Source organism: Vanellus vanellus (assembly GCF_965231255.1).
Source record: "Vanellus vanellus genome assembly, chromosome: 5".
In the NCBI taxonomy this organism is placed as follows: domain Eukaryota; kingdom Metazoa; phylum Chordata; class Aves; order Charadriiformes; family Charadriidae; genus Vanellus; species Vanellus vanellus.
In genome coordinates this window covers 46545148-46561924 of record NC_138910.1, presented here as the reverse complement: position 1 = coordinate 46561924, position 16777 = coordinate 46545148, and the positions used below count along the sequence as shown (strand labels likewise).

General features: G+C 37.0%; 1 protein-coding gene across 2 annotated transcripts in view; it reads right to left on the bottom strand.

Moving 5' to 3' along the window:
- The window catches only part of BRINP3 (BMP/retinoic acid inducible neural specific 3), a gene marked incomplete at both ends in the record, with an annotated part of 214675 nt that overhangs the window by 33015 nt on the left and 164883 nt on the right, over positions 1-16777 (bottom strand). For both annotated transcript variants that reach the window (XM_082484649.1, XM_082484650.1), the window contains one exon: positions 9224-9446. In XM_082484649.1, the coding sequence (XP_082340775.1) occupies positions 9224-9446 (223 nt within the window). The remainder of the gene's footprint in view (positions 1-9223; positions 9447-16777) is intronic.

The following is a 16777-nucleotide window of genomic DNA, read 5'->3' as shown; positions in this document are numbered from 1 at the left end:
AGTCCCTCACTATTGTAGATCTACACTGAGAATTAAATGTGCTGAATACTGTATCTCTGTAGCTGAAATCCTGCAGCAGCTTTTTCTTAATCTGCGCTTCTAATACCACATGTATATAAAATAAAATGCTATTGTAAGCTGCTTGTGTTTTATCATCTTCAAATTTTCAGACTCCAGTACTGATAGCACCAATTGCATTACAAAATTTGCCTGGGAATAAAAAGGAAGTTTGGATATTCAGGTTGGAAACAAAACGGGGTTTGTAGGTGGAAGGGACAGAGGCAATTTGTACTGGAATGAATGTTAGCAAATCTGAAAAGAATGGATACTCTAGCTCCTGTTTCATGAAGGAGAAGGGAAAATTGAGCTCAACTTTCCACTTCTGAGAACTGAACGGTATAGAGGAAATTGGTCCTCCAAAGGAACACAGGATTTCCATTCCTATCACTCTGTTACTCTTAGAAGAGAGCCCACAAGAAACAGATGGACACTAAAGTAGTCATTCTTCTTGAGTGAAATTGCTTCCTTGAGTCATCTTCTGCTGTTGCACTTCTGAATACCATCTCCTTTAAGGCATTGTCTGAATATTCAGCAGTATTGTATAATATATGGCCAATACATGGAATGTAGTCACATGTCTCATGCCAATGTTTTGTCCTTTTAAAGTATAAACTGTTTGCCAGTGCAACAGCACTCTAGTAGAGGTTAGTGATTCAGTAATCATATTTTGGTATTGCAAGTCTCAGAACAAGATGTAATATAATATCATGCAATATTCTATTAATATCATATAATATAATCCCATCTTGGTATAGATCCTTTCAAATTAGAGGATTCCTGCTAAGCTGATTTTCTTTCTTTAATATTTTGCATCATGTGACAGAATTTAAAATACTATTGCTGAAGCACTACTATTAGGGTACAGATGCACTGGTAAGTAGTCCATATTTTGTAAGAACAAAACATTGGCATGACAGATGTGACTTCATTCCACATATTTCATGGATACTACTTCCAGAGCATGGAAGCAGGAGCACTCCTGCTCTGTGACCTGTTTACTAGTTTCACAGCACTTTATGCTATGGTGAAATTACTTCATTCTAATGTTCCTATTCATCAAAAAATCAAAAGTGGAGTTGTGGGGAGGCTGGAAAAATTTTCATGTATAACATGGGATCAAGAAAAGCTTCTATCAGTATGTAATGAAGTGCTGCAACATTAGAAAACCAAATCTCCTTGAGAGAAAATGTATTACAAGAACAGATGGTAAGAGCAGTCTGCCCCTATGTATATAGAGTTATTAAAATACGTGTGAAAACACACATATAAATAAGAATTTATTTTAGCTTGTCATTGTTTTCAGACTAATTATTTGCAGGCCTGTATATCATATTTTTATGTCTGTCATGTTAGTTTTAAATAGCTCTAATCCCCAATTGAATTAAAGGTATCACCTCAAAGTGGATAATTTTATTTTCTTTTTGAAAAGATGCAGACCTATTATTCAGTTTAGTAAAACAACTACTGCCAAAATTAACTTAATTTTATCTCAGATACTTTCATCTTATCACCTTCCTTTTTTATGGCATGAAACTTTCAGATGTGCACCTGGTGTGTTAGATTAAAGTTTCCACTGGAGAAGCATTCCTTTACACTGAAACTTACAAATCCATTTTTAACTCCCACATGCAATATCTCAATTGAAGCACATAAAAAAAAAAATCTGGCATTTTTTATAATACAGAATTTTGTACATTTCTCTTTGTTCTGTCTTGGAATGATTTCCAAGGGGTTACAGCAGCAGTGGACAAGGGAAGAGCAACCGATGTCTTCTACCTGGACTTGTGCAAAGCATTTGGCATGGTCCCACACGATACCCTGGTCTCTAAGAGTTGGATTCGACATTCTCTAAGACATGGATTCGACAAATGGACCACTCGGTGGGTAAAGAACTGGCTGGATGGTCGCACTCAAAGAGTTGCGATCAACTGCTCGATGTCCAAGTGGAGAGCAGTGACAAGTGGCGTTCCTCAGGGGTCAGTACTGGGGCCTGTACTGTTCAACATCTCTGTCGGTGACATGGACAGTGGGGTCGAGTGCACCCTCAGGAGGTTTGCCAATGATACCAAGCTGTGTGGTGAGGTAGACATGCTGGAGGGGATTGATGTCATCCAGAGGGACCTGGACAGGCTGGAGAGTTCAACAGTTCATGCAGTTCATGCAGTTCAACAAGGCCAAGTGCAAGGTCCTACATCTGGGTTGGGGCAATCCCAAGCACAAATACAGGCTTGGCGGGGAATGGCTGGAGAGCAGCCCTGGGGAGAAGGACCTGGGTGTGCTGATTGACAAGAAGCTCAACATGAGCCAGCAATGTGCGATCGCAGCCCAGAAAGCCAGCTGTATCCTTGGCTGCATCAGAAGTGTGGCCAGCAGGTCAAAGGAGGTGATTCTGCCCCTCTACTCTATTCTTGTGAGACCTCACCTGGAGTACTGCGTCCAGCTGTGGAGTCCCCAACATAAGAAGGACATGGACCTGTTGGAGCGTGTTCAGAGGAGGGCCATGAGGATGATCCAAGGGCTGGAGCACCTTTCCTATGAGGAGAGGCTGAGAGAGTTGGGGCTGTTCAGCCTGGAGAAGAGAAGGCTCCGAGGAGATCCTATTGCAGCCTTCCAGTGCCTAAAGGGGGCCTACAGGAGAGCTGGGGAAGGACTTTTTACTAGGGCATGTAGCGATAGGATGAGGGGGAATGGCTTTAAACTGGAAGAGGGCAGGTTTAGATTAAACATTAGGAAGAAACTTTTCACTTTGAGGGTGGTAAGGTGTGGGAACTGAGGCAAAAGAAGGGTTAAGTGTGGTAGAACAAATAGGGAGGAATAAGCAGCTGCAGCACTGTTTTGGCAGGCGATGAAGTTGTGTGAAGCTACTCCCTAGATAATGAGGTGCTGCTCACAGGGAAAAGAGATTCCCTTTTCATTGGGAACATGATCTTTTAGAGCACGCATGGTGTAAACAAGTAAAGTACAAAATTACTGGCTTTGGTAGAAAAGTAAATAAAGAGCATGCTTGCTAAATAAAGGTGATTTCGGTCTGTGTCTTTCAATCCGCCACAGTAAGGCACTGGAACATGTTACCCAGAGAAGTTGTTGAGGCCCCATCCCTGGAGGTGTTTTATGCCAGGCTGCATGTGGCCTTGGGCAACCTGGTCTAGTGGGAGATGTCCCTGCCTATGGAGGGGGGGTTGGAACTTGATGATCGTCAAGGTCCCTTCCAACCTGAACCATTCTATGATTCTACAATATGTCATGTGCAATTAGATTTTTTTCCTTTGCATCCAGTGTCACATATGGGCTTTGAAAGGAAAAATCTCTGTGTGACATATTGTGAAACTTCCATATATTGAACTTTCTGGGTTCCTTGGTGGAAAATTTTATTCTTTAGTAATTTTGTGCCCATGAATCCATTATACTTATAGCAAAGCAATCTAAAGTAGCTGATAACCAACTCTAGGATGTAAGGAACTAATCCTCTGTAACATCCTGAGGCCATGGGATTAATCTACACTATTTCTTTTGTGTGTATTTCATTCTGAAGCATTCTGAAGAAAACAGGTTTGAAAGCTTCAGTATTCTGATGGGCTGTGTTATAGATACTATAACAAAGCCAGTATCTTAAATCTTTTCCTGAACAGGACTGAAGAAAAGACTAAGATACAAGTCCCTTCTTTGAAGTGTTTTTACAGTATTCAGGCCCCGTTGTGATCCTAGGGCATGTGAATTTTTTGCTCTGTGACATTCAAAAAGAAGAGAAAAATGAGAAAATCCAAATTTATGGTTCTTCCTTTTATAGTTGCCTGTGGTGCATTCTGTGGGAAACTCCAAAATAAATTCTTTTTTTGAAAACCAGAGTTCTTTCTGCAACTCTTCTATTTGATGCAGCCATTCACTCCCTCTGGTGATGAACTCCTGCTAAGTCTACACTAGCTTCAAGAGCATGTTTCTTAAAAATATCATTTATGAAGATAAGGACATGCTTCAAACATAAAGCTGCTGAGAATGGGTTTCCTTTCAGAAATAAGGATTTTTATATGTTAATTAAATATGTTTTTTAAATTTATTAAGTAGTTTTGTCTATATTTGCTAGCTTGTGTTACCAGAATAAGATCCTTTAGAAAACTCACTAGATTGTTGGTATAACCAACATCTTCACTGTAAATTATATGGTAATATGAAGCATCCAGTCTTTTCAAAAATTCAAATACTGACATTTTATTAAAGATTACATGCTTTTGTGTGCAAGTGTATACCTTGGTCTTTTAAAATTAAAATTCTTATTTACTTGAGTTGCTCATAATCTTCAGCTGCAGTTTGTTGCAGCAGATTTCAATTTTGTTTTTATGCCACAGAAGATGTAATTTTTTCCCCACTGGCTTATTGTTGTACTTACATTGTTTCTCCTTTTAATATTTTTGTTTATGTTTTTATTAAATCACAAATTTTGCTAGTTGAATTTGGCCTCAAGTAGTGCTTTTTCATTACCGAGTGATTTACACTGCATACAAATAAGGTTTGTACATATAGCAATATACTGTACTGAGTGCATTCACTCAAATGGATAACATTAGCAAAGGAACCAATTTGAATGACACTGAAAAGAATGAAATCAAGGGCTAAACTGTCACTTGTGAAAGAATAAATGAAAGCTTTTCTCTGCCTTCAATGCTTTTAAATTTAATATTAAATCCAATCACAATAAATCATTGCCATTCTTACTGAAAACTATTTGGGACAGTGAAGATTCTCCTTCTCTGCCAACAGAGTTTGTATTTCTTTTATGCTCTTAAGTATAGATATTCCAGTTGTTATATGGTTGCATAACTTGAGTGGATGCAATTGTCTGATTACCCTCAGCTCTGGTTCACGTCAGGTGTTTCACTGACTCATGGGTACAATCAGGCCTTTTGTTCCTGTGATTTTCAGCTTCTCAGCATATAGTCATTACTTTTGAAAATAAATCTTACTGTTGTATTAACCAAAACAGAAACAAAACCAACTTTCCCTCCCCATAACACAGTGCCAAATGTATAACCACAATTTTGCTTGCTGCTTTACCTCTTCCCATTGAGTAAAATTGATATTTCTTTATTCCCTCCCCTTATTTTGTCTTTGAAAATTATGTATGCACAGATCTCATCATTTAGTGCAGGTGTGAGTCAAAACATGCAGTCTAAACCATGAGGAAACCCACCCTTTGCTGCCTGTAACAGGGCATCACTTTCTCACCTCTTTTGAGAAAGATGTTGCTGGAATCGAGAGCTAGGACAAACTTAATGACTGTGTCAGTCCTTTTCTCAAAGTAGGTATACTAGACCACAGATACTGTACCATATGCAAAATGCGTCTGAAGATTAACAATTCCTTACACTTCATGGTCCTAATATAGAAATATGTATGATGAGCTTAGGGCAGACATATGGTTTTACGCCTCATTTTGACTCCTACAAAGCAAAATATATTGTGCCACTAGCAGTGTTTCAACAACCTTCCTGTATAAAAACTGCAGCAAGAGCCGGCCATCTAGTGGAATAACAATTGCTGTATGCAGTGGACTCAGGCCAAGCAAACACAATGAATGAGCATATGATACTGCAAGTTTTTAAGGCTGATATGTCAATACAATGAGAACATATTAGTAATAATCACTTGAGCCTTTTGAAGCAGCAAAGCTTCAAATTCATGGAGGCAGTAGCTCACCTGGTAGCATTATTCCACAGAACATCAAGTTTCTTTTTTCAGACTGCATTTTTTTAAATTTTGTTTTTCTCTTTATCTCTTGAAGTTGAATGTTTTATCATTCTGTCCCTATCTACGATATGGAAACATATTATCTACATAGCAATTTCTGTGTTCCTTGTTGGTTTTTAATTTTCAGTTAGTATTTTTCTTTGAACCCAGACAACTAGTAAATACTTCACTGATTACAGAAAGTGTATTGACTAATTAAGATGAATTTTAAAAGTTACACTCACCAGTAGCATAATAATTTATAATGGAAATCTATGGACTTTTGATGTATCTTGGCATGATTTGACTCTCAGGAAAAGGAACAATGATCTGTTTCATGGTAATGAAAGAAAGCTTAAAATCTGAGAAGAACATCTGGAACTTGAAAAAATTTGCAATGAACAGAATAAAATCAAAATAGTAATCCTCTTCCCATCCCTCAGTGTATACCAAAGTGCTGCAGTAAATAAGACATTGTTCTGATTGCTAGTGCAGATTGAAAGAAAACTATTTATACATTATTCTAGCTGAAGAATATAAACTGTGTTTAAAAAGGAGATATGGGACTGTAGTTTCTTTAGCTTGCAAGTTAATTGACTTGTATCTACTGTGAACAATTATGTTAGGAGAGGATTCAACGGTATTTGGTTTCAAGGATGAGAAAATTAAAATAAAAATGAAATTTACTCTTATGATTATTAAGTGGCTTGGTTCTTCAGGAAATATGGAAAAAGTTCAAAGCAATTTTCTCTAACTGATTAATTGAATCCCATTGAAAAACAATCAAGCAACAATTTGTTTCACGTTCAGTAACAAAATTTTGAGGCCAGAGAAAACAGACAGGTATTTTCAGTAATGAAATCCCTATAACCTTGACCTTATATAGGAGCACCTTCAGGTGTGACTAAATGATTTCTGGCAGACTACATGGACAAATTCTTATAAAAAGTTTTAATGAATTATATTAAACTTTCAAGACATACGGCCCAGCTTCATGAAAGAGAAAATCCAGTCTCATTTTTTACATATTCCTTTAATAATCCTTTTTATATATCTTCTATTGACTTGTGAAATACAGTGTAAAATTAAACATTAGGACAGTTACTTTATTTTTACTCACTGCCAGCATCGTGACCTTTATTAAAAACTGAAGCATTGGCTCTTTAATCTGTATCTGAAAAGACAAGTGCCCATAAAATACAATTTAAAATAGTATTTATATTACCATTAACTCTGTCTAGTTTCTCTTTCCATAATAAAATTCACCCTTAACTATCAACAGCAGAGCCCAAACACTCAACTGAAGGACTTTTTTGGAATACCTTTGGAAAGTATTGTAGTTTGTTCCAACTACCCATTCTTGTTTCTTTAGAGCCTAGAATATCATTGGAATGTGAAGTTGTTATTTTTGCTTTTATTTCTATATCTTCCTTCCCTTAAGCACAAGAAATTTAAGTATTTCATTTTGGTTCTGTTATTCCACTGACTTTTTATGAAATGTCTGTTTTTACAGCCTGAGCAATAATTCATCCTTCTTCATTGCAACACTCAGGTGTTCATTCTCCATTACATTACCTGCTATTCATTTGTGTGCTTATCTGTTACCCGTTCTCTATCAAAAAAATCAGTCCTTTGTTTCGGCTCATGTTTCATCGTGAGAAGTATCTGAATACTATTCTGTCCATACCTGTGTTTTCTTTCTTTTCACTATCTGTCTTTTCACCACTGATATTCCTTTATCCATTCCTATATCTTGGTCTATCAGATTTTTTTTAACCAGGTTTGGAAATTAAACCAGTTTCTTTTGACCTTTTCCCCTCACTTCTCAGTTTAAAGCTTTTCTTATCAAGCATAAAAGCCTTGATGTCAGAAGGCAATTTTCTCAGATAGTCAGATGGAATCCAGCCTTTGAAAATGCTCTCTTTTAGCAAATGCATCCCACTGGCCAAGCATTCCAAAACTTGCCTTCAGCACTGATCTTCAAGTCTTCTTTTGATCCTCATTATGTCATCATATGTCCGATCTACCTCTGTACTGACCAGAAAAAAATTTAGGGCATTCACTAAAATGGGACACAATTATCTTAAAAGTAAGTTATGATGTTCCTTAGTTAGAGATGCATTGCAAAATCAAACTGTTATGAAAGTTTAGTACAACTCTGTAAAACAGGCAAGCTCATTGCTAGTAAAATTTATTATTAGCAAACTGTGAACTCACAAGTTATGCATCTGAAAGAAGAATCATTTATATAACAAGAAAGGTGTGTTTTGATCCATCATTCCAACTGAACTTTGCTTTTTATGTCTCAGTTCATCTGTATTCTATCATTGCCATTACTGATGGCAACCAAAGGTTGCCTCAAAACCCTATAGTGGTTAAATTGGAAGACCTGATATTTTTAAATTTTGGTAGGGGAAAAAAAGTGAGGTTGGATTCTGTTTCTTGTGTTTTAAGAAGCTCTGGATTCCTGCTGAAGTCTTTCATATTGAATCATGTCTTTGGCAGAATGCTTATTCAGGTCATGCCCAAGAAATGCAGGAGATGATGGTGAAGCACTACAGTGACTATATAACCTTTGTTAGTGGAATGTTATGATCCCACAAGGGAAAAATATATTTTTTGTTTCAACTAGCAGACCACAAAGCAAAGCAGAATATGTAGAAAAAGGGGGCATGAGAGCTGTAACAGCTGTTACCTGAAAGAAAAATCAACAGAGGTACGTGCTAAGTGCAGAAGTTACTGGACGAGGCCCACTATGTTTGTGCTAAGAAGAATAATGTCCTTAAAAGCTCATTCATTTCAGATTTACTCTAGTGTCATTCCACTAATTTCAATAAAGCAATTTTAGATTTGCAATCAACTTTAATTACTTTATGTTAATATAGATTTGACTAGTTAGCTTTGAGGATCTCTCTGTTTCTACAAAGGACTAAAACACTTTTATTTGCATCTTAGACATCTTTTCAAATCTAATTCTTATCTGACAAATGAAACAAGAAATCAATACTATGTAGTATATACTGTATAATGACCCGGAAAGTTCTTAAGATAGCTCTGCTTGCTTCAGAATAGGCATTCAGTATTCAGTACACAATTATTTGGCACTGTTACACTTGGTCGAGTTCCACCGAAAATATGGTTCTGTAAAAAAGAGGCAGACCAAATGGGAAGTATCTGTACACTTATGATATTTTTAAGTTGCCTCACACAATACAGTCATATAAAAATCAGGTTTTATTTTGACCTTTCCCATCATATTTAGGAAAACATGAATGGAGCAATATTGAAAGCTGGGATTGTTCAATTCCTACAAATATAAAGATTGTATACTGTTCAGGTACCATATGATGCACACATTCCCACACCTTAAGGAGATTCCTTAAGGAGATTGTAGTGGCAAAACAGCAGTTTGAGTTTCTCAGGTTGTCATAGGCTTTCTTACCTCTGCTTTGGCATGCGGATGAGTGGCTGTTTATGGCATCTCTTACTAAGGCCAAAGAGCTTATGAACAGTTTTCTGTGCCTTGAGGAAGAGTTGCTTCATGCTGTTTTCTAGTTGCTCATAGCGACGTTGAAAATTAGAATCCATTGTCCACAAATGCATTACAGTAGATGTGTTCAGGAAATAATTCATGGGCAGCCTTTTCATAAATAATTTGAATTCATCTAAAAAAAAAAAAAGGTCTTTAATTATGTAGTTATGGCTATTGTTGCGGCAAAAATTAACTTCTAATCTTCTAATTTTTTTAAGCTTGAATTTTTGCAATTTCAGCATTGAACATTTTAACTCTTTCAAAGTAGAAAGGTCACTACATTTTTAGTGGTAATATAACGAGCAAAAGTAAATTTTATATCATTTTTAAATTTATGCTAAAACAAATAAAAGCACTGTCATTATTTCTCAACCTGGATAATACAAAGATTAAATAAGAATCGTAGTTTCTTAACTTCAACTCTAGGATCTGAAAGTGAATATGCCTTTAAAGATAAATGTATATTGACTCATTTGGAGAAGATAGGAAAATATCTTAAAAGGAGTATATACTAATATTTATAAAATGCAAGTAAATGTGATTTTAAAGGCCAGGTCTCTTTTAGACATATTCTTTTGCCTGAGACAAGCCATTAAGGATCTCACTTTCAAAAGTATTTAGAATTGAAAAGAATCCTTTCAAAGCATTTTACAGTACTTTAACACTTAAAAACATGTGCCTATTAAATTCTTTTTGACTCTTGTCCCCATCTCTAAAGTGGTAAAAAGGAGTTCCTAAATCACAATATCACTGTTATTGTGAACATCCTATGTTTTGTGATTTGTTCCGGTGACTCAGTACACATAAGATACATAGACTGAATCTTATTAACAGAATTTTATTAATCAGTGAAACTATTTGCATAAGTAGGATAATTTATAACTTGATTTATAAATTATGAACCTAAATAGACTTCCATTTAAAAGGTCTCTAATTACTGGGAGAAAAGATGAGAAAATTAGTAGCACACTTGAATGCACGTTTATTCTTTTTCTTTCTTGTTTCCATACATCAGTACATTTTCCTGTCTGCCCTCCTGCCTGCTGCTGTCCTCCCACCCTTAACAATCCATTTTTTCTTTCAGCTTTTTCCTGCAGTGAACTCACTTATCCTACAGTCTGGCTTTCACCCTGCCAGATGCTCCTTTTGGGTAGTCTACACTTCAACAGACTATGTGAATGCAATGATCCAACTGACTGAAGTAGCCTCCTGCTTAAAACTAGCGTTAATCATAATATTTAACATTGCTATAATTTTAGGTTGCTTGTGGGAGAGGATTGATTGGTGAAAATGTCTGCTTACATGAAAGATTACTCCATTAGAATAGTTGTTTGTATGTCTTTTGGTTTTAGCTTTAGCTTTAGCTTAGCCTTTTTACAACATTTTTACACTAAGAAGGCAAAAATATTTTCTTTTTTATGGGTGGAGAAGAAAGATCTTTTCTAAATGAGCCAGAGTGACCCTCGTCCACATTCTGAGAGACTTGGGGCCATGATGAAATAGAACAGCCCTATTTTGGCATAGTATTTTCTGTGATGGATGAGGATTCATCAGAAGACAAAAAGCATTGAAAGGGTCTTCTGGAAGGTAAAAAATGAAAGGCAAAGGGCAAAGGTGATGATTTTATATTTAACAGAGTGGTTTTAATAATTCATCTGGGGGGTCCTTCGCAATGTTTTATTCATTTTCTCCTCGTGCCTTCCTCTTTGGATATTAGTTGTGCATTTGTTCACTATTCTCCCCTTGAGGACAGCACCGCTGCGCCTCTGCTGTCCCTGGGTACAAATTAATGTACTGAGGAAAGAAACCATTTCTTTGTTTTATCAAGTATTTGGACCCACTTATCCTTTGCTTTTTCCCTTCCGTAATTTTGTCTAAGAAGCTGGTTTTTATCCTCCGTCCAAAAAGAGTAAGTATCTGTTCCTGGGTTTGTAGCTTAATAATTGGAATTAATAGCATTATTTAATAAATTCTACATTACCAGATGAGCACCTGTCTGAATCTTAGTGTAGTTTTAGGAAAACCAGTTCCCTGTTTTCCCCTTCACAAGTGACAATTATACCTTTGTGTCTCCACACTATACGCTACACCAGTCCTCACTTCCCTTCAAGGCTTCAACAGGTGCTGTGAGAGAGGGTTATGTCTGGCTTATCTAAAGAAGACACAGTACCATTGACTTGGTAAAACCTTCCAAGCCCAAAGAGCACTCTCAAATTTAACGAACTGGTAGGGAAAAAAAAAAAAAAAGGAAAAAAAGGAAAAAAAAAAGAAATTAATAGGAAATAAGGTTAGCTGAACTGTTACAAAGTATGTCTTTTGTCAAAGCACAGATATGCATTTTGTATAAATCAGCCAAGGCCTACTGACTTCAGAGGAGTGTACTAATACACCTAGGGAGGATCAGATCCAAAAGCCATATTCCTACTACCTGTTTTAATTGCTAACTTCCCTTCTGTTCTTGTGAGACACTGGTATATCTACTTAAACTCAGTTTCATGAAGCCAAACATAAACCCAAATCCCTGAGGAGAGAATGTACTCAGATGATGCCTTTTCAGCTTTCATATTGTTGTAATAACTTATTTAAGAAACGTTGTAAATTTGCTGTCCTTTGCACAATGCCAATAAGCTCTACAGCTAACAACTAATCAGATGCAGTGTTTAGAAGTGATAAGGAGGGTTTACACTCCTTAACTTGCAATGCAAAAGCATTTCCAATAGGAAAATGTTTCTTTTTCTCCCTGTAATAAATATAATCTTTGACTATCCCTGTGCCCTGTATGATCATGCTAATGAGCACCATAATTCAGGTTAAGGAGAAACAGAGATAAAATGAGCATGATTACATAGTGTCTTCTGCAAAAAAAAGAGAAGAAAAGATAATGTGTTCATATCTTAAACAGACACATTTCATGATCTGTGAAACTACAACATGAACTCCTATCACTGAGAGATGATTAAACTATTACACTCTAATCAACACATTCTACCAGCTATTCGTCAGGATTAACAGCCAGTATTACAGTGCTGGGGACCATAGAAATCAATGCTTTTAAAACATGATACTTGATACCACATATGTTAAAATTTCAGCACTTTGTCATTTATTTTCACATAGTAGCTCATTTATTCATATTCTTAACTAATTGCAAATAATGGGAGAAAATGTAAAACATTATATGCAGTGGTTGATCAAACAAGTTTATTTAACTTTCATTTTATGGCTGGCCATGTCTGTTTTTCACATATGCCTTTCTGCAAGGTAAACCTTTCTTGCATTAATGATGTCTAGAGATTGAAATGGCATACCATATTTCAATGGCAAAGGATAAATGAAAAATATCACAATCGGAGTAAACATTATTGCTGAAATCAGATTAATATCAGACATATTTAGGCTGTAAACAACACCTAGAGCTACTTAGCTTGTAACTTGGATTCTCAGTGTTATTCAGTATCAGAGCAGGGCTCAGTGGTGAATACAATGATTAACATTCTGCATACAGAGCTAGCAACGACCAGGAGAATGCAGTAAGTCTCGTCAAAGAATTTTGAAATTCTCTGTTACAAGGAAAAAAGGTGCCTGCTCTGTGTTGGAAGAGAACAGGACCCCTCATTTATCTGCTACTAATATTTTGCATATCTCTGATATTTTGAATTACTAGATCTGTACAAGATTATCACAACTACAAGACCACAGAACACTTTTGTTTTCATTTCAGCTGATGCTGAATGGTTTTTGGAACTTTTCCAGGCTATCAAAATGTCTTGTGTTAGCTTGTTTGGTAAGGTTCCTTTTGGAGGATCTTTGCAAGCATCTTGGAAGTCAACAGATTTGTACCAGCTTGGAAATTCAGAAAATCAGGTTAATAATGTTAACACAGGCTAACATCTGACTGTGCAATGTAATGCTGGCAATATTAACATGCCTCATAATATCACTGCACTTTCTTCTCCTGTTTTCTTTAGATTAAACAGAGCAAGTCCATGAATGATATTTCATACTGTCATTCCTAAGATTTTCTTTTAAACTATATAACTACTGTTTCTGCAATCAATGTAACAGAGATTATTTCTAGTCTATGGGTGTTCGAATCAGAGCAATTTCCTCCTCACAGTCCAAGATACACACTGTGTAAAGGCAAAGGACAATCTCAGCTTCTGCAGTCAAGATAACATGAGGATAAAACGATAACTCCTTTAAGCCATAGCTTGTGTCTAGGGAGGTCTCAGTAATGTACTTTATGGAATATCAAAATTCCTGAGTCCCTTGGTAAATAGGTAAATTCAAATTTTACATGGATTTCTAACAAAGTACACATAGTTCTTTTTTTATATTTTTTTTCTCTTGGCTCTGTATTATGGCTGAAATGAATGACAGCATATGTGTACATATGAAGAAATTAAGTGAGGGGACAATCAATATTCAGTTTATGAGAATGTAAAGCAAAACACAGTTTTAAAATAACCTGCATTTGATGATATGTGAAGAAAGAAATGGTTTTACAACAAAGTAAATTTAAAAGAAATTTCAGCCACCTTCTCTCAGTCTCTAGAAACTACTGTTTCTGAGGAGCTGGTGTTCCACCAGGTTTTATTCTGTCTGTTATTTATCTTAATATCATATTCTGATGAGCCTTTTACCTAAAATAAAATAATTTAATCTTATTACATCAAAATCTTTAGTATTGGAAATTACAACATAACGTTTAAGTAAATATATAACCTTTATTATGGATTACATAGTCTAATCTAAACTTAATTTTAATTTTTTTACCAATATTCAACTATGGGGAAAACAATGACATTTTCTGAATAAAAGCAGCTTTACAATAACTGAAAAAGTATTTTGCCTGGCCAGAAACAGACTATTGACTGAAACAGACTATTGACATTAGGTTTATATATAGTGTATGTATTTTCTAAAATTAATAAGAATTTGGACTGTAACAGTTTTTCCATTTAATGAAGCTGAGTAAAAGTGTGTCTGTAGGAGAAAACCCCTTTTTACATCATAATATCATGTCAAAATCTACCATTAGAAAACAATTGAAATGGGCTGTTTTGTCATTTCTTTAAATGATGCTTTAATGAAATATTTTTCTCCCTTATATATCTAAGAATAACAATAAAAAATCTTTGACAAACTTTTTAGCAAATAAAATTGTGTATGTTCATTAGTTTGATTGACAGCATTTGTGACACTAACATTGTCTGTAAAATCTGTGCATCTGTCATTTGTACATACGTCCTCTTTTTCTATCAATCTCCTTAACTTGCTCTAAAGGCATTAAAATTCTGCCATGACAGTCTAGAAGTGTATAATACCTCATGTAAAAACTGCTCTGCTTTGGCTCGAACAAAATGTTACAGTGGGCTTAAGGCAAATCGACAAAAAAATGACTTAACAAGTAAGGGTGTGATATTATATGTCTGAACAAAAAATTAATGTAGTCTGACATGCTAGTCCAAATGAGAGTGTTTCATATAATTTCAAAATTAGCTGAAGCAAATTTGTGTTCTACATTGCATTTAATCTTCTCTCATTCTTATAATGTGAATTACTTGCAAATGACCACTACTCTTTGCAGACCGCTACTACTTTAGGAAGCCATCTCCCTTCTTAAACCATAATGATAGGATGAGTTGTTAATTCAGGCTTGGTGTGACCTTGGGCGGTCTCTAGTTCAACCTCTTGCTCCAAGCAGGTCATCTCTGACATTAGACCAGGTTGCTCAGGGTTTGGTCCAGTTGGGTCTTGGAAACTGCTGTGGATGGAAACAGCAAAACCTCTCTGGGAAACCAAGACTCAACTGCACTCATGGAGAAAAAGTTTCTCTGTATCACCAGTCTGAACCTCTCTTGTTTCTGTTTATGCCTGTTGTCTCTTATCATACAGAGCCTGGCTCTGTCTTCTCAAACTCCTCCCTGCAGACAAGGTGGCTGCTTTGAGTCCCCCAAAGACTCCATGCACAAAGCTGACCAAGCCCTCCTTCCATGGCCTCTCCTCCCAGGGAGGGTGCTCCAGCCCCAACAGCTCTGGAGACATCGATGACCACGCTCCAACTTGCCAATGCCTTTCCTGTACTGTGTAGTCCAAAACTGGATGCAGTATCTTAATGTGATTTAACAAGTACTGAGGTTAATCCCCTTCTTGATCTCCTGATTATGCCCCTGTTCATATCATCCAGGATGCTGCTGCTCTTGGTGCTGTCAGGCCACTACATGTTCCACTCCACTCACTGACAACAGGCTCCAGGAACTTTCCTGCAGAGCTGCTCCTGGCCAGGCAGGTCCAGCCTGGATTGCTACTAGGCCTTTGGCTGCCTGGGCAGGGCTTTTGTCCTTGTTGAACTTCGTTTGGTCACTGTTGGCCCAATCCACCAGCCTGTCCAAGTCCCCCTGTATGGCAGTTCTGTTCTTGAGCATATCACCTGGTTCCCATCCCCCTCCCTCAAATTGGTATCATCTTCAAACTTGAGGAGAGTGCACTTCATTGCTTGGTCATTACTAAAGAAGGTAAACAGAGCAAGTCCTGGAATAGACCCTTGCTGTATTCCACTTAACACTGGTCTTCATGTAGGATATGTGACCCACTAACCCTACACTCTCTCTCCCACAACATTCCGATATCCAAGTTAAGATACAGTGGTCTGGATAGAAGGAAAAATGGATGGGTAAAAAACCAGTTGTATGGCCAGATTCCATGTCTAGAGTCTTGCTCGAACTGAGGTAAATGATATCCATTGATGATCCATTTTATCATAGAGAGAATGTGGTGGGTCAGACATGATTTACCCAGTCACCATCTTCTCCCTCATGTCCCTTGTGCTAGCTTAACATTGGCTGGCTGCCAGATGCTTACCCAGCTGCTCTCTCACTCCCCCTCTATAATAGGACAGGGTGAGAAAATAAGATGAAAAATCTCATGAGTTGAGATAAGGACAGGGAGATTACTTATCAATTACCAACATGGGCAAAATTATTCAGCTTGGGGAACATTAATTTATTGCCAATTAAAAAAAGAGTAGGATAGTGGGAAAAAAAAAAAAGACAAAACTAAAAACACCTTCCCCCCAGTTCTTCCTTCTTCCAAGGCTCAGCTTCACTCCTTACATTCCCAACTCTTCTACGTCCTTTACCCCACAAACAGCGCAGGGGGATGCAGAATGCACATTGTAGTCAGTTCACTAGACTTCATCTCTGCCACTCCTTCCTCCTCACGCTGTTCCTCTACTCCACTGTGGGGTCCCTCCCACAGTATACAGTCCTTCATGAACTGCTCCAGTGTGGAGAAGTGGAGTGTTGTCCTCCATGGGCTGCAGAGTGGATATCTGCTCCACTGTGGTCCTCCATGGCTGCCTCACCATGGTCCTCTCGCTCCAGGTGAATCTCTGCTCCAGCACTTGGATCACCTCTTCCCCCTCCTTCTTCACCTATCTTGGTGTCTATAGCGATGTTTCTC